At 34.9% G+C, this 18,770-nt stretch overlaps 1 protein-coding gene across 1 annotated transcript in view; it reads left to right on the top strand.

The window, feature by feature from the left end:
• ODAD2 (outer dynein arm docking complex subunit 2) overlaps positions 1 to 18,770 on the top strand; it is a 161,473-nt gene that overhangs the window by 9,527 nt on the left and 133,176 nt on the right. Inside the window, exons 3-8 of the mRNA XM_019654386.1 lie at positions 511 to 668; positions 2,797 to 2,989; positions 3,602 to 3,708; positions 3,889 to 4,025; positions 6,543 to 6,659; positions 18,449 to 18,651. Coding sequence (XP_019509931.1) covers positions 511 to 668; positions 2,797 to 2,989; positions 3,602 to 3,708; positions 3,889 to 4,025; positions 6,543 to 6,659; positions 18,449 to 18,651 — 915 coding nt within the window. The remainder of the gene's footprint in view (positions 1 to 510; positions 669 to 2,796; positions 2,990 to 3,601; positions 3,709 to 3,888; positions 4,026 to 6,542; positions 6,660 to 18,448; positions 18,652 to 18,770) is intronic.

Raw genomic sequence — 18,770 nt, 5'->3', positions numbered from 1 at the left:
ATAACACTAGAGATCCTCAAAACATTAATGGTTCTGTAGAATCAGTGACTTTTTAAAAATTTTTTATAGCTGAGCCATCTGCCACTTGTTGACAGCTCAGCGGCAGCTCAGCTTGGGCCAGGACTCGAACTGCTGTTGCTCAGAGCTCACACTCTTGAGGGAGCTCTTAACCAACTGAGCCACTCAGCCAGCCCCCAGAATCAGTGACTTTCTAAAGTGGTCCAATGTATTGTTAAAAAAAAACAACAAAAACTGAGCTCATGTAGGTACTCAAGAAATTGCTTCAAATTTTCTTGCTGGATATAATATTGCTCACTATGATTGCTAATAAACTTGTGGATTTAAGGGTCTTAGTGTGGATGAAAGTGGAAAAATAAATGACCTTCTAATGAGGTATTTATATTCTCTGTGTGTTATAATGAGACATGGGACAGTTTGATGAAATATCTTAAATTTCTACTGGCATCCGGGTAACCTGAAGCTTTCTTCTTTTTTTTTTTTCATTTTTAGTGCAACCACAGTCAAATCAGAAGAAGTTGATAAAAATGGGCAGCCTTTGCTATTTCTCTCTGTACCACAAATTAAAATTAGGAGCTTTGGGCAGCTGTCATGTTTGTTATTTGTTTCCAAAGATGCAAAGCTGAAGGAAGCACAAGCATGTATTGAAGGTGATATTTCCACTCCAGTCTGTGATTTGAACTTTTAGAAACATAATCTAAGGCGAATCATTGGTTCTAGTCTCTTGAAAAATGTTCTCTGCCCTAAAAGGTACAAAGTCATACGTTTGGCTTTATAAAAATTTCATTAATTTTCCTTGGCTGAAATGTTACGCTGATATCAGATTTCTACTTCACAGTGAAAGGCCTAATACTTTACCACTTCACCAGTAAGCTTCTAGATTTCTAATTTTAGCCCGTGGTTTAAAGAGAAGGCTTCCTGTAGCCTTTCGGGTCCATGTCAGGAGAGACGAGAGATGTCCATGACTGGAATCCATCCTCTCCCCTCACATAGTGCTATGATGGATGATGACCTGTCTTCTTTCAAATGAACGTAGGCTTTTCCTTTAGCCGAGCCAGCCCGTAATAATCTCACTTTCCATTTGTCTCAAGGCTCTTCCATTGTGGATTGCACGACCTTCTGTGATATTTCCAATCATTTATTTTCCTCTTCATTAAGGATATATAGTATGCCCATTATTGTCTAATCGTTTAATAGCCAAAGAAAAACGTGATTGATTGCCTGTTACCATTATGTTCTAAATATTTCTTATGAGAAAGCCCCAATGAGGTGTATATGTTTGGCTTCCTTGGCATCATCTGACCAGTGGGTCCCAGGCATAAGGTACCTGAGTTCCGCCTCTCGCCATCCTTTGACACTGTTCATGGCTGTGAGGTGGGAAGAGGATCTTTTCCCTTTTCTTTTTAAATTCAGTTAAGAGGTATACCTTAGGACAGCAGCCTCTTCATGTGTCCTGCCTACTTTTCCTTAATAGGCTGTTCTGTATACCAAAGCTACTTTCATGAGGAATGAAATCTTGAGAGTAAAGCTGAATTCAAGAAGATTGTTAATAATGGCATGATTCTTCATGAAATTCAACTTAATATATAAACTTGATACATAGACTATTGTTTATCGAGTTTGACTAGATACGTGTCCTTTGCTGCATTTTGCCCTTTCTGTAAGGATTCTGAGTACAACTCTGAGTTTTAGGTCCAAATTCCATGGTACCCGGCAATTTGGGAGTCAGTTTTATGTCTTTTTCTAGAATTCACCTAGTATTGCTTTTCATAAATCTTTATAGATGACAGCCATTAGGTTGATAAGTTGAGATGCTCAATAAATAGTTGATTCACAGGTATCCTTTCTTTACACCTCCCCTCAAGTAATCCTTCCTTGGTCCTACAGGTATTCTGCTTTTTCCTGGTGACACAGCCCATTTCCTGGTGGAGAGTTAATGGCATTACTGTGCTTCTTTTCATCTCAATCAGATTAAGCTTTCTGAATTAGTCCCACAGGCATTTCCCCCCTCCCAGTCCAAATGCATATACACGTATATTTCATCTTCCTTGAATTCTTTCTTTCTGAACATGGTTTTGCCCCTTTCTCCTTCATTTTCAATCATATATATTTTTTAACCTTTACCAAATTTTGTTTTCAGCATCTCTGGGTTCAACTTTCACATCTATGTTAGCCTTGAGTTGGTGTTTCAGTTCTTCACTATAATTTTGGTATACGTGTGTAAATACTGGCTAGATTTGCTTTTCCAACTCTAACATCAAAAGGGATTGAAAATATAAGTAGTTTGATCAGGTGGAAAAGACTGGCAGGAAATCTGTAGACTAAAGGAAATATGCTATTTTGGAAAGAAAGCATTGTGAATACTGAACACTGGTACACACACACACACACACACACACACACACAGTTCTAGTAATGATTCTTCTAAGGAGACCAATATTCCTCTATCTGCTAATCAATTCTGAATATATTAATTGAATGCCTATTCTGAATAATGCTTCATGGATAACTAAAAGAAAAAAAAAGAATGTCTTAGCCTTTGTCCTATGAGGGAGATGACATATATAGATGATATTGCAATACAAAGTAGAACATCTCAAAACGTATAAGAAAGTTCCTAAATACAGTAAATCTGAGAAGTAGAGATTAATTGGGTCGATCAGAGAAAGGTTAGTGAAAGAAACATATTTGAGTGGGCTTCAAAGGATTTGTTTGTCTTTATGTTTCTTGTAATAGAAGACAAGAGGATAATTTTTACTTATTTGCCTTTTTGATCAGCTAACAGAAATCCTGTAGCAAAAATCCTGGGCATGGATTATAATACAATGAAAGCAGACACATCAGTATTAAATATTCTTGATAAAATTACCAAAGATGATGATCCTGAAATTGAGATTAAGATGAAGATTGCCATGCTGCTTGAGGAACTGGATCTGCACCTCCTGAACTATTCTCTAAAACACACTTCGTTGTGAGTCTTTTAAAAAAAAGAGACCTCTAAAAATTAGTTGCAAAAAGGGCTTTCAGAATTTTAGGGGAAAAAAAGAAAAAGTATGAAACTTATTGCTTCTGATTTAACATTCAATTTTATTGGAATAAAAGTTTAGTTTATTGCATGGATATTTATATTTCTAAAAATTAAAATTTGCAGTTGACATTGCTAAAACATTCTAGTGAGATTTCATCGAATTCTGAAGACATTAAGTGGCTTTAGAATTTTCAAAGTCTCTTAAAACTCTCAGATAAATTATTAAATTATAACGCAAATATCATGTAGAGTTTGTCTGGTTTAAAACTTCTTCATTTTTCTAGTGTTTCTAGCATTGTCTTTAAGAAATAAAGTGAATATTTAAGTGAATATACTTAATGTTGCATTAAACATGAGTCAATAATTCCTTGATGATTTGACAGTGTTATGAGATTATAACATGGCCAAAATTAACAGCAATTTTGTTGTTGTATAATTTAGCCACAATTTTAATTATAAGAAAAGATGTTCCCCATCATAATGGAGTATTTTCATGTATTTTCTGTAGATTCTGTTTTAAAATATTTAAAATGAATTTCTAAACATTTGTTTCAGAGAAATACATTTAAATCCACTGACTGTTAAGAAGGATATAGAGCTACTCAAGCGTTTCTCAGGAAAAGGAGAACAAACAGTCTTGGAGTCTATTGAATATACCTCAGGTTTATATCTTCTCAGATTCATTTATGTTATATATATTTTCATAATTATATTTTTTAAATGCTTTAAGAGCTACGTTAGAATTTATTATTTAAGGAAATGAAAACAATTGTATTAACTATTTATGTTTTTGGAGCCAACATATTTTATAAAACTCTAAATTGATTGATAATTGCTTTCAGATTATGAATTTTCAAATGGATGTCGAGCCCCACCTTGGAGACAACTTCATGGGGAAATTTGTTATGTGCTGGTGAAACCACACGATGTTGAAACTTTGTGCATTACCTGTAGTGCAGAAGGAGTATTTTTAAATGGTGTAAGTAAAAAAAAAAAAAAAAGTACTGACATTGGTGCTTAGCTTGGTCTCTCTTAGTGCAAACATGTCTCCAGGACTGAATCCCAATGACCACAGAAAATAAAGTGCTGTTCTGTGGGATTTGAGCAGACCCCCTTTGCTATGTGTGTTTGTTGGGCCAATCCAAAATTGTCTTAGAATTAACCCCAGTGTTCCCACTGCAGATCATTAAGCCAGTCTTCTAAGAAATGGCCTTCAGAGTGGCTCATTAACTTTATAAAACAAAAACCTCTTTAACATAGTTACACAAGTATTAAAGGGAAAAAAAATTAAAAAACGAGCACTGAGGTTAATGGAAAAGCAATAATGGCGGCTTCTGTCCTTAGAGTTGAGGGGACAAAGGGAAGAGGAGGAGGGGTTATCAAAATGTGGACGCCTGGAGGAAGTGCCCCATGAAGCTGGGACCCAGATGTCTGCAGAGCGGGTATTGTCAGGCTGCTGGTACCTTAGGAGCTCAGAGGAGGGCCCGACAGAGCTGGGACTTAGACCTCTGAAGAGTAGACCCTGCTTGCCTTGGTGAGGGTCCCTTAGGAGCTCAGAGGAGGGACCCCCAACGAACTGGGACTTACACCTCCAAAGAATGTCACTCCCAGGTTATGCTGGTCCCCTCGGAACTCAGGTGGTCTCCATGAAACCGAGACCCAGACCTCTGAGGAATAAGCACTAACCAATTAGTGCTGGTCCCTCAGGAGCTCAGAGGAGGACCTTGGCAGAGCTGAGACGCAGATCTTTGAAGATGGTGCCCTGGTTGGCTGGTGATGGTATTTCTGAGGGGATATGATGACCCTTATTGTGAGACTATAGGGAAAAACAAACACTGGAAATTAGAACCAACTGTTGCTACTGGAAGCAACTGCCACTGCCACAGGCCATTGCTGGGGTGACTAACAGGAACAGGGGACGAGTAGGAAGGAGTATGTCCCTTGTTTTTCCAGCCTTTCAGTCTTGCTTTCACTTCTGGCTGCCTGAAGCGAAACTAACCTGGCAAAGGAGAAACATAGTTTTGCTGATTCCCAGCCCGAGTATCACAAAGCAGAGTGTGGATGGGTGGGCCTCGAGCTGGGGAAGAAACAGCACATAGCCTTCTGAATCTTCTAGTTTAAAAAACTTTATTTTCAGCCTTGTACCTGTTCACTGAACTTAACTAGAAGGACCTCAGCTTTCTCCTTTGCAACACCCTGCCCTCGATGTCTTTAATGTAATTTTGGGACTGACCAGCAAAATTCTACAGGGGAACCCAAATCCTTAATGGTGTCCCAGCTATCACAGGGGACTGCTTGGAGAGTAGTTACATTTGGGCTTTGGGTTGGTATCAAAATTCTAGTGCTGTTTTCTTTTCTTTTCTTTTTTTTTTTTAAGCTGAGCCATCCTGCTACCTGATGGCAGCTCAGCTCGGGCTGGGATTTGAACTGCTGTTGCTCAGAGCTCAAACTCTTGAGTGAGCTCTTAACCAACTGAGCCACTCAGCCAGCCCTTAGTGCTGCTTTCTTGATTACTTGTTGACAACCCTTCTGACATGTCTTTAGGTGCTTTTCTTATCCGCATGCCACTTAGCTTATTTCTGCATAGAGGAGGGAGACGACCTAAATATGATTTTGCTTTTGGTTTGTTTTGATACTTTAGAAAAGTGAAATCTCCATTCAGAAAATGAGAGTTTTAAAAAGGAATGATTTCCTTTCACCATCTAGAGTGGGACAAGGAGCCTTTGCTTCTGGAAAAGGCTATTGATCCACAGATCCAGAGACAACTTTATTTGATATGGAAACATCTAAGTATTCCTCTCAGTTTAAAAAATGAAAGCCAAGGAACATGAAACTATTCTGTAATTACAACAAAATGTATACACTACACTACAGTTATATGAATATTCATGTTTTATACATATATACAGTTACATTTGTAACATACTACAGTGATAAATATGCTTGGTTAAGGGAGAATAGTTGGGGTAGGAAAGGAGGGAAATAAGGAAAGGAAAGAGACAAGAAGTGAGACAGGTAGAGGGTGGAAGGAGGGACAGATGGGTGCATAGTGATCATAACCCTAGAAAATAAGCCCATAGCAACCATGCTACACACAGAACAGGAGGAGTGTGACAAACAGAAACTTAGGTTTTACTGTGGTGACATTCTAATCTTGAGGCCTTTTATGACTTCATCAAAGGCTCTTAAAATCATAATGCATTTTCACGTTAGAGGAACGCAGAGGAAAGGATGCTGTGATTTCTCTGCTGAATAGCAGAGTGCCTTATGCGCACATAGGCGGTACTCAGTAAAGGCTTGCTGAATGAATGAATGAATGAATGAATGAGTAACACTAAGTTAAGAGGGAAGGGGTTTGCCTATACATTTCATATATAAAGACTATCACATGGTCCTTTAGAGAAGAAAACAAGATGTGTGCTTGTGTTGTGATGTATTGATCTGGTTCTTATATTGCTATTACATAAATAATAGCACCAAACTTTTTCTCCCAAAGGGCAAAACAGATGCTGAGGGCGAAATTAACTATGAGAGAATAGGTGCAATTTATAAAGATCTTGTCACATTTTTAAAAGAAAAATCGGCAAAATTTTCAGAAAATATGTCTAAACAGGTAAGTTTTATTGTCTCTTTTGAACTTTCATAGCATTATAGATGACTTGATGACAACTTTCTATAGTATAAAAAAATCAAACTAAGTCTGCCTAAGTTTGGACACTACTTTTAATTATTAGAATGTTTTTCACAATATAACGTAAAGTAAGAAATATTGTAAATATAGTATTTTAAGAATGTTCCTGATTTTCATTAGGCGATAGATACAATATTTCAAACTGCTTTCTAAGTAGCACTTTTCCATCTTCCCTTTTGAATGAATAACATTAAGAACAAAGGACTCAGCCTGTTAATGAAGCCTAGGTGTTTTGATTATTTTTACCCTTTCTGGATATCCCATGATTACTACCCAAGTGGATTGTTTTAATAAGTGTGTCAAATGCATGTGAATTAGAACTGTGCTTCTTTTTGTGTCTGCCATGGTTTTTGAAATAGTGCTGTTCAAAGAAATCAGTCAATATAGTATTTTATGATATAAAATTTTGATTGAAGCTGATATGGATAAGAAATGATATGCAACAAATACTAATGTGATACACTCCAGGCTGATTCTCAATTCCCTGGTGTCAATTTCCTAGATCCCACATGAGGTAATTTTCAGGTCCATTTTCTTTCCGACCCTGCCACTTCTGGAGTGCTCCATTTTCTTCCTAGATTGCTGTTGATTTGTCCTGGAACTTCTCTTTGTCATCATCCTGTGAATTCTTTTTGTTTCCTAGTGTTTGATCAACTGCTTCCTGGATCCCAATTTTCCTTTGTTGTTGTCATAACAAATCTACATAAAATATAAAATTTGCCATTTTAACCATTTTAAGTGTATCATTCAGTGGCATTAATTACATTCACAATGTTGTGCAACCATTACTACTGTCTATTTCCAAATCTTTGCATTATCCCAAACTAAAACTTGTACCCATTAAGCAATAAATTCCCAATCCTCCTTCTGCCAGCTCCTGGTAAACTCTAATCTTTCTGTGTCTATGAATTTGCCTATTTTAGAGATTTCATATAAGTGAAAACATATTTTGTCCTTTGTGTTTGGCTTATTTCACTTACATAATGGTTTTAAGATTTATCCATATTGTGACATGCATCAGAACTCCATTCCTTTTTATGGTTGAATAATATTTCCATTTATGTATATACTACATTTATCTCTTACTAAATACTTTGGTTGTTTTCACCTTTTGGTTACTGTGAAAAATACTATGAATATTGGCATACAAGTATTTGTTTGAGTCCCTGTTTTCAATTCTTTTGGGTACCTTCCTAGGAGTGGAATTTCTGGGTCATAGGTAATTCTGTTTAACTTTTGGAGGAACTGGCAAACTGCTTCCACAGTGGCTGAACCATTTTACATTCCTATCAGCAATGTATCAGGATTCCAGTTTGTCCACATCCTCATTGACATTAATGTGTGTGTGTGTGTGTGTGTGTGTGTGTGTGTGTGTGTTTTATTATAGATATCCTAGTAGTGTGAAGTATGGTATCCCATTGTGGTTTTGATTTGCATTTCCCTAATGTTTGGTGATGTTGAGTGTATTTTCATGTCCTTATTTGGCCATTTTTATATCTTCTTTGAGACAATGTCTATTCAAGTCCTTTGCCCGTTTTAAAAATTGGGTTGTCTTTTTGTTGTTGAGTTGTAGTCCTTTATGGATTGTGGCTAGTAATCCCTTAGCAGATAGAAGATTTGCAAATATTTTGTCCCATTCTGTGGGTTGTCTTTTACCTTATCTTGGTAAGTGTTCTTTGAGGCAAAACACTTTTAATTTTGATAAAGGCCAATTAATGTGTTTTGTTGTTGTTGTTGCTTGTGCTTTTGGTATCATGCTTAAGAAACCATTGTCAAGTCCAAGGTGATAAAGATTTGCCCCTATGTTCTAGCGATATTCTAGTTTTAGCTCTTAAATTTAGGTCTTTGGTTCATTTTGTGTTAAGTTTTGTATATGATATAAGATAGGGGTCCAATTTAATTTTTTGCATGTAGATACAGTTTTCCCAGCACCATTTGTTAAAAAGATTGTTCTTTTCCCATTGAATAGTCTTGGCATCCTTGTTTAAAGTCAATTGACCATAGATGTAAGGGTTTATTTTGGGGATATCAATTCTATTCCATTAGTTTATATGCCTATCCTTAACAATCCATTACTGTTTTGATTATTATAGTCTTGTAGTAGTTTTGAATGTGAAAAGTGAGTCCACAAGTTTGTTCTTTTTTTTTTTCAAGACTGTTTAGGCTATTTGGGGTCCTTTGACTTTCTGTATTAATTTTAGGCTGGGTTTTACCATTTCTGTTAAAAAACACCTTCAGATTTTAATAGGGATTCTATTGAGTCTGTAGATTGCTTTGTATAGCATTCTTCTCTTAACAATATTAAGTCTTCCAATCCATGAACATGGGATGTCTTTCCATTTGTTTGTGTCTTCTTTCATTTCTTTCAGTAATGCTTTATAGTTTTTCAGCATACAAGTCTTTTGCCTCCTTGGTTAACTTTATTCCTAAGTATTTTACTCTTTTAGATGCTGCTGTAAATGGAACTGTTTTTCTTAATTTCCTTTTTGATTGTTTACTTCTAGTGTATAGAAGCACAACTTATTTTTGAATATTAAAATCAGATCTGATTTTTAATATAAAATTCAAAATTGAATCCTGCAACTTTGCTAAATTAATTAACTCAGTTTTTTTTTTAATCCTTAGATTTGTCGACATGTAAGATCTTGTCTTCTGTGAACAGAGATACACTTCTTCCTTTCCAATTTGGATGTTTTTTTCTTTTTCTTGCCTAATTACTGTGGCCAGAACTTTCAGGACTATGTTTAATAGAAGTGATGAAAGCAGGCTCCTTGTCTTATTCCTGATCTTAGTGGAAAAGCTTTCAGGCTTCCACCATTAAATATGATATTAGCTGTGGGCTTTTCATATATTGCCTTTGTCATATTAAGGAAGTTCCCTTTTACTCAATTTTCCTTTTCTTGGTGCACACCATCATTTTGGTAGAGTTTCCTGAGTAAAAGAGGCACATAAGAGGGAAAAGTTGAGGGTAGCATGTTTGAAAATATCTTTATTCTTCTCTCTTGGTTATTTCTATAATGATAGTTTGAAAATAATTTTTACTTAGAATTTTAAAGGCATTTTTTAAATGTAACCTGTTTGTCTTGGCTTTTGTGATCTAACAAAAATCTTTAGGATTTTTTCTTAGCCCTGATGTTCTGTAATTTTCATGATGATATGGTTGGTGCTGGTTATTTTTTTTCATTAATGATGACATATGTCCTTAAAAAATGGAAAAAACATTTTTGTATTACGTCTTGAATCGTTTTTTCCTCTGTTCTTTTTGTTCTTTTTTATGAAACTTACTAGTTGGATGTTGGGCCTCTGGGAGTGATCCTCCTATTATCTTTTCCGTCACGCCCCCACTCTTTCTGGAAATATTCCTTTACTTTATCTTCCAAACCTTGAACATATCATAAAAATTTAAGCTCCTTTATTTTTAAGCAACTGGTAACTGCTTTCCAAAGTGGCTGCAATATTTTACATTCTCTCTCATAGCATATGAGAGTTCCAGGCCTTCTACACACTCTTCAATAATTGATATGGTCAGTCCTTTAATTTTAGACATTCTTATAGATATGTATTGGTATTTCATTGAATTTTAATTAGCATGTCTTGAATGCATCTTTTCATATACTTATTTTCCATTCATACATCTTAAGTGCTAGAATGTCTATTCAGATCTTTTTGCCCATTTTTAAATTGGATTCTTTGTTTTTTTATTTTTGAGTTATGAGAGATCTTTAAATATATTCTTGGCTTATGTATTCTATCAGATATATTATTTGTAAATATTTCTTCCAGTTTGTGGCTTGTCATTTCATTCTCTAAACAGGGTCTTTCAAAGAGCAAATCTCCTCAATTTTGATAAAGTCAAACTTATTAAATTTTAATAGTGTTATATCTAATAAAGCTTTGCCATCCCAGTGTCACAAAGATTTTCTCCAATGTTTTCTTCTAGAAGTTTTTAAATGCTATGTTTTACAATTGGTTCTGTCTATTTTAGTTTATTTTTTTGTACATGATATGAGGTATAGACCAAAGTTGCTTTTTTTTTCTTTTGCATGTAGATACATAGTTGTTCCAGCACCATTTGTTGAAAAAGCTATCCTTTCTCCACTGAATTTTCTTTATACCTTTGTCAAAAATCAGTTGCCCATTTGTATGGGTATGTTTCTGTTCCATTGATCTTTTTGTCTATTTTTATACCAATATCACACTGCCTTGATTACTGTAACTTTATAATAAGCCTTGAAGTGAAGTAGTATCAATACTCCAGTGTAGTTATTTTTCAAAGTTGTTAGGCTATTCTATATCTTTTGCATGTCCATTAGAATATTAAAGTGAGCTTGTCAATTTCTTCATAAAATCCTGCCTGTATTTCATATTTGGGGGCTATTGTTAATGGCAGATTTAAAATTTCAATTTCTGATTATTTGTTGCTACTATATTAAAATATATTTGATTTTTGTGTCTTGAGTTTATATTCTGAAACCTTGCTAAACTCACTTAATAGTTCTCGTATCTAGTTTGTAGATTCCAGAGTGCTTTTTATGTAGACTACCATGTTGTCTGTGAACAAAGACCATTTTACCTCTTTCTTTCCTATCTCAGTCATTTTATTCCTTTTTCTTTCCTTAATGTACTAACTGGAACCTCCAGTACAGAATTGATTAGAAGTGGTCTCTTTTTCCTGATGGCAAAGGGAAAACTTTCAGTTTTTTATTAAGTATGATGTTAGCTGTTTTTCCTAGATGACATTTCTAGGCTTGAAGAAGTTCCCCTGTATTCCAAGTTGTTTTGAAACTTTTATTAGGAATAGATGTTGGATTTTATCAAGTGATATTTCTGTACCTACTGATAGATACAGAAAAATGATAATCATTTTTTTTTAAGTTTAACATGGTAAGTTTCATTGATTTTTTTCAAATGATACATCAACTTTACAGTTCTGGGACAAATTTCATTTGTTCAGGATGTATTATAGTTTTGTATGTAATTTGCTAAGATTTTGTTAAGAAGTTTTACATCTCTATTTATAAGATTATTGATGTATTACTTTTCTTTAATATCCTTGTCTGGTTTTGGTGTCAAAGTAATACTGGCCTTATAGAATTAGTTGGGGAGTTTTATCTCCTCTTCAGTTTTCTGGAAACATTCATGTAGAATTGGTATTACTAAATGGTGGAATTTACCAGTGAAGCCACCTGGGCCTGGAGTGTTCTTTGTGGGCCAGTTTTTAACTACAAATTCAATGTGTTTACTAACTGTAGGGCCATGAAAGTTATCTGTTTCTTCTTGAGGAACTTTGGTAGAATGTCTTTAAAGGAATTTGCCCATTCATCTAAGTTCTTGAATTTACTGACATAAACTTGTTCAAAGTACTGTCTTATTAACCTTTTAATAGCTATAGAATCTGTAGCTATTGTTACCTCTCTCATTACTGATATTTGTCATTGTGTTTTATTTTTTCTTGATCCATCAGGCCAGATAGAGGTCTATCAATTTTCTCAAAAAAGTAGCCTTTGGATGCATTGATTTTTCTCTTTTTTTTTTTCTACTTCACTTTGGTGTAATTTCTTTTTTACTTTGGGTTTCATTTACTCTTTTTTCTTTTTTTTTTAAATAAAAATTTATTGGAATGAGATTGGTTAGTAAAATTACATAGGTTTCAAGTGTACAATTCTGTAATACATCATCTGTATATCACATTGTGTTTCACCACTCAGAGTCAGTTCTCCTTCCATCACGATATATTAGAAAAAGTTGAGAACCATACAACTTCACTGATGTATGGGACATAAAACTGAAAGAAACAAAGGAACAAGACAAACAAACAAAGAAACAAAAACTCAGACACAGACAATAGTTCAGTGGTTACCAAACAATAAGAGGGGACGGAGGTGGTAGAAGAGGGTAAACAAGGTCATTTACTCTTATATCTCTTATGTTTTTTTCCTTTTTATTGTACATTAATTTAATCTAGTTATATTTGTATTTAAAGGAATTTTGGTGGTCTCAGATGTGAATAATATTTTACTTGGAGCATACAAAAGATGGTGTCATACACCAAAAATATTCACATTAGTTGAAAGAATTTTCTTAAATCTATATTCCACTACAGAGAAGATATTTATGTTTTGGACAAGGACATTCAGGGGATACATTAATTTCCTGGTGCTAGCAAGTGAGCACCTCACTGGGGGCAGGACATTTGTAAGGCAGTTTTCATTTGTCTCTTCCCACTATAGTGGTTGACACTTTGGAGGTGCTTCCTATTTTTTTTACATTGTTCTGCCTGTATAGGATTTCTGTTGCTCTTTTTCTAGCTTCTTAAGGTGGCAGCTTAGACTGTTGATTTTAGAGTTTTCTAATATAAGCATTTAGTGCCATAAATTTTCCTCATAGAACTTCAGCTGTCTCCCACACATTTTGATCATTGTTTTGTGTATTAAAAAAAATTCCTTGAGACTTCCTCTTTAATCCATGGATTATTTAGAAGTGTATTGTTTAGTGTAAAAGTATTTGGAGATTTTCCTGTTATGTTTCTGCTATTGTTGGTTTTATTCCATTGTGGTCAGAGAATACACTCTGAATAATTTTGTTATACACTTATTGAGTTTTGTTGTATGACCCAGGGTATGGTCTATCTTGTTGTATTGTTTTAAATCAGCGGTTCTCAACCTTTCACAGGGGTCGCCTAAGACCATCAGAAAACACATATTTTCGATGGTTTTAGGAACCGAGACACCGCTCCTCTGTCTGTCTCCAGACCCACATGCAGATATGCCCACATACAAATGCCCGGCGACCCCTGTGAAAGGGTTGTTCGACCCCCAAAGGGGTCGCGACCCACAGGTTGAGAACCACTGTTTTAGATGCTTAAAAAGAATGTGTAATCTACTGTGTTGGGTGGAGTGTTCTATAAATGTGGATTAAATCATGTGGTTTTTGGTGATGTTGAGTTCCTGCATCCTTGCTGATTTTCTATCAGTTGTTAAGAGTGAAGTGTTGTAGATTTGTCTATTTCTCTGTTCAGTTCTAGCTGTTTTTGTATTTGCACCTAGGTATATGCATTTAGGATCGTTATGTCTTCTTCTTTTTTTTTTAATTTAGTAAAGGTATTTTATTTTATTTTATTTTATTTTTTATTTTTTTTTTATTGTTAGTTTCAGGTGTACAGAACAATGTAATAGTTACCCTTTTCACCCTCACAAAGTAACAACCCCCCTCCCCCCATCCACTGCCCTCCCACCCCCGATATCATGCTTATCTATTACAATTCCATTGAATCCGTTCCCGCACTCTACTCCGTGTCCCGAGGTTATATGTATATATAATTATAGTTGACGTACAGTATTATTCAACATCAGTTTCAGAAATACAATGCGGTGGTCAGGCCTCTACATCAACTATGAAGTATGTCTTCTTGATAGATTGACCATTTATCATTATGTAATGTCCCTCTGTCCTTGGTAATTTTCTTTTTTCTGTAGTTTACTTAATCTGATGTTAATATAACCACTCCTGCTTTCTTTTAACTAATGTTTGCATGGAGTATGTTTTCCTTCCTTTTGCTTTCAGGCTACTTAGATCATTATGTTCGAAGTGAGTTTCTTGTAGACAGCATATAAGGAGTCATTTTTTAAATCCACGCTGTGAAACTCTATTGATGGGTGTGTCTAGATAACTTACATTGAATTATTGATAGGTTAGGGCTTAAGTCTGCCGGTTTAGCTTTGTTTCCTTTAATTACTTCTGTTTTTCATTTTTCTTGCTCTCATTTTTCTTTGGATTCCTTGAACATTTTTTTGAATTCCATTTTGATTTACCCATAGTGTTTTGAATGCATCTTTTTGTATAGATGATTTTGTGGTTGCTATAGGTATTGTATTATATTATACATACATAATTTATAATAATCTACTTATTTGACATTTTACCAGTTTGTGTGAAGTCTAGAAACCATATCTCTCTTTAAACCCCTTACCCTCTCTCATTTACAATTATTTTTATTTTCTCTACATATATTTATAACTAGTGAGACAATGTTATAATTTTTGCTTCCACCATCAAACATCATTTAGAAAACTCGAGAGGAGAAATTTTTTTGTATTTACCCCTACTTTTATTCTGACCATTGTTCTCTTTCTTTCTGATGGTTCAAGTTTCCTTCTTTTATTGTATCTTTTCTGTTTAAGAACTTACTCTAGTTAGTAAAATTACATAGGTTTCAAGTGTATAATTCTGTAATACATCATGTATACATCACATTGTGTGCTAACCGCCCAGTTCTCTTCCATCACCATATATTTGACCCCCTTTACCCTCTTCTACCATCCTCCTATCCCCTTACCCTCTGGTAACCACTAAACTATCACCCCAATAAATTTAATTAAAGAAAAAAAGAATTTACTCTTTTAGGGTAGGTCTGTTGATGACAAATTCTGTTTGTTTCCCTTTATCTAAGAACATCTTGGATTCTCCTTCACCCCTGAAGAATATTTTCACTGGATATGGTATTCTGGGTTGACATTTCTTTACACTCAGCACTTGAAAAATGTTGTTCCAGTTCTTCTGGCCTCCATGGTTTCTCATAACAAATCTGTTATTTTAATTGTTTTCCCTTGATAAAATATTGTTTCTCTTGCTGCTAAGAATTTTCCTTGTCTTTAGTTTTATGGAGTTTGATTATTATGTGTCTTGGCATGGCTTTTGGGGTTTTATTGTGTATAGGGTTTGCTCAGCTTCTTAAATCTTAGATTTATATATTTTTCCAAGTTTGGGAACTTTTCAGACATTCTTAGAATACATTTTCAGTCTGTATTCTTACTCCTCTCCTTCTGGTTCTCTGGTAACAGGCATGTTAGATTGTTTTCTTGTGGTCCCTCAGATCTTGAGGCTCTGTTCATCTTTTCCCCCACTATCTATTTCCTCTTTGTTGTTCAGATTGGATAATTTCTCTTGCTAGATCTTAAAATTAATGCATTCTCTCTTATGTCCTTTCCATCCTGTTCCTGAACCTATCAGTGAGCTATTTTGATTTATAAATTTCAATTTTGAAATTTTTATTTGGTTATTCTTTATGCCTTCTCTTTATTTGCTGAGGCTTTCTAGTTTTTCATTTGTTTCAAGTCTCCATAATTGCTCAGTGAGGCATTTTTATGATGGCTGCTCTTAAATCATGTCAGATTATTCCAATGTCTGTTTCATCTTGGTATAAAGCATCTATTCATCACCCTTTCTCATTCAAGTTGTGATCTTCCTGGTTCTTGAGATCTTCCTTGGTATAAATGAGTAAAATGATTTCTTTGTGTTTGTTAGAAATTTTTGACATTATGTTGTGAAACTTTGGATTATATTTAAATCTGTTGTTTCAGCAGACCTTCTTGGATACCTCACTGGTGGAGGTCTGGGAGTACTGCAAGGTGGGGGTAAAAGTCCAAGTTCCCCACTTAGTCTCCATTGACAACTCTGGTGGTGTAGGTGCTTCATTACTGCTGAGCAGGGGTGAAGGTTCAGTCTCCCTACAGGGCCTCTGCTGACACTGCTCTGGGTAGAAGGGGGCGAGCACTTTATTACATTCTTCCTGTCGGGGCCTCCCCTTAACCCATCCATGGTAGAAGAGCCCATCACTGCTTGGAAGTGGTGATGTGTTATTATCATTGTATTAAATTTAACGCCATTGTATTAAGAGAACATATTTTGTTATGGTTTTAGTTCTTTTAAGTATGTTGATGTTTGTTTTATGGCCCAGATTATGGTGTATTCTGGTGAATTTTTCCTTGTGCATTTGAGAAGAATGTGTATTTTGCATGGCATGGTCTATAAATATCAATTAAGTCAAGTTGATTAATAGTGTTGCTCAGGTCGCCTATATTCTTATTAATTTTTTGGTCTGCTCGTTTTATTGATTACTGCCATTTTCAATTTCCCAATTGTGAATTTATGTATTTTTCCTTTTAGTTCTGTTTTTGCATCATGTATTTTGAAGTTCTGTTGTGTAGTGAATACACAGAAGTGTGTGTTAATTGATTATGTCATTATGTGTCTTCCTCTTTGATAATATTACTTGTTTTGAAGTCTATTTTGTCTGATTGTAATATAGCTATTCCTGTTTCCTTTTAATTGTTTGCATAGAATATTTTCTTCAGCATTTTACTTTTAATATATTTATATCTCTATATGTAAAATGGTTTCTTTTAGAACACAAATAGTTGTGGTGTCCTTTTTCATCCAAGCTGATGATTTCTTTTTCAAATGAAGTTTCTAAGCCTTTTTAATTCAATGTAATTACTGATAGAGTTGAATTAAAATTTACTATCTTGCTAGTTATTTTCTATTTGTCCCATTTGTTCTTTTTATCTTATTTTTTTGTCCTTTTTAAATTGAGTCTCAGAAATGATTCCATTTTCATTATGCTATTAGTTAATCAGTTATACTTTTTTTTAATTGAAATTCATTGGGGTGACAACGGTTAGCAAAATTACATAGGTTTCAAGTGTACAATTATACTTTTCTGTAAAAGTGTCTTAGTTGCTGCCTTAGGGCTTTTAATATACATATATGTCTATATATGCAGGTACATATATATATATAATTTATTCTGTATGACTTTAAATAATATTATACAATTTCACAAATAGTTTAAATCATAGTGTCTTGAATGCCCCTCCCTATCCTTTGTGCCAGTGTTGTCATACATTTCACTTTTACATGCTGCTAGCCCCCTCAAAACACTTTTACTATTTTAAAATTTAGAATGAGTATAAAGGTTAGAGTCTTTTCTCTTTATTTTTACCATTTCTACAGATTTTCATTTCTTTGTGTAGATCCTTGTTTCAGTATGGTATGATGTTCCTTCTGACTGAAGAACTTCATTAACGTTTCTTCTAGCACAGGCTTTCTGACAGTGAATTCTCAGTTTCTGTTCATCTGTGAAAGTATTTTTACCTTCATCTTTGAAAGACTTTGTTTGTTTGTTTTGTTTCAGTATAGAATTTTGGGCTGACAAGTTCCCCACCCCCCTTTTAGTACTTGAAAGATATAATTCCCTTTTTTTCTGGCTTGCATTGTTTCTGATGAAAAGTCTCTTTTTTTCTTCTCCCTTTTTTTTTTAATTCAAGTTTATTGGGGTGACAATTGTTAGTAAAGTTACGCAGGTCTCAGGTGTACAGTTCTGTAATACATCATCTATATATCACATTGTGTGTTCACCACCCAGAGTCAGTTCTCCTTCCATCACCATATATTTGACCTGTTTACCCTCATCTACCACCCCCTCCCCCCTTCCCCTCTGGTGACCACTAGCTCTTTTAATGGCTGTGTTTCCTCCTCTGTCTATAATGCGTCTTCATCTCTGGCTACTTGCAAGATATTCTCTTTATCCTTGGTTTCAGCAATTTGCATGTGATGAGTCCCAGTCAATATAGGGTTTGAATTTAATTTTCTCTAGTGGAGGTGAGGAGCGAGGCGGTCCAGTCCTGCTGTTGTGTCAGTGCTACACCAGAAGTGAAGTTTAGACTCACATTACTGTCAGTCTAACTCCAATAGAGGCCTCAGGCCTGAAGTTGCCCTTCTTCAATTTGTATCATTAAGCAACACAAGTTAGGTGTATCTGAGACTTCCTTTTCTGAATTAATCACCAGTGTTAATTTTCAGATAGTACTCAATCATTCAGAAGTGATGTCATTGTAAATGTTATTCTTACTTTTTTTTTTTAAATAAACCAGACCAGATTCAGTGAAGAACAGCAAAAGGTAAAGGATCAGCCTAAGGAGGCACCGAAGAAGGAAGACGCAGATGCCTTACATAAACCTATTACTAGTTCAAACAAGAGTAAGCTGGAGAAGAACAAAATTAATTTTGGGAAGAATCAAATGACCAAGAGATTAGAGCCAAGTTTAAACTGGAAGACCACTGTTGATGTCAAAGAGTATGTAGACATTTGCAGGATGGGATTTTTTTTGAAAACATCGTCGGTAACCACGTTTGCCTAATTTTTTTATAACTTTATTGCATAGTAGAAAAATACAGACTAGTTAAAAATCATCT

This window comes from Hipposideros armiger, unplaced genomic scaffold (genome assembly GCF_001890085.2).
Source record: "Hipposideros armiger isolate ML-2016 unplaced genomic scaffold, ASM189008v1 scaffold_221, whole genome shotgun sequence".
NCBI classification, from domain to species: Eukaryota; Metazoa; Chordata; class Mammalia; order Chiroptera; family Hipposideridae; genus Hipposideros; species Hipposideros armiger.
Note: the sequence above shows the minus strand (reverse complement) of the source record. Positions and strands in the feature narration are given on the sequence as shown.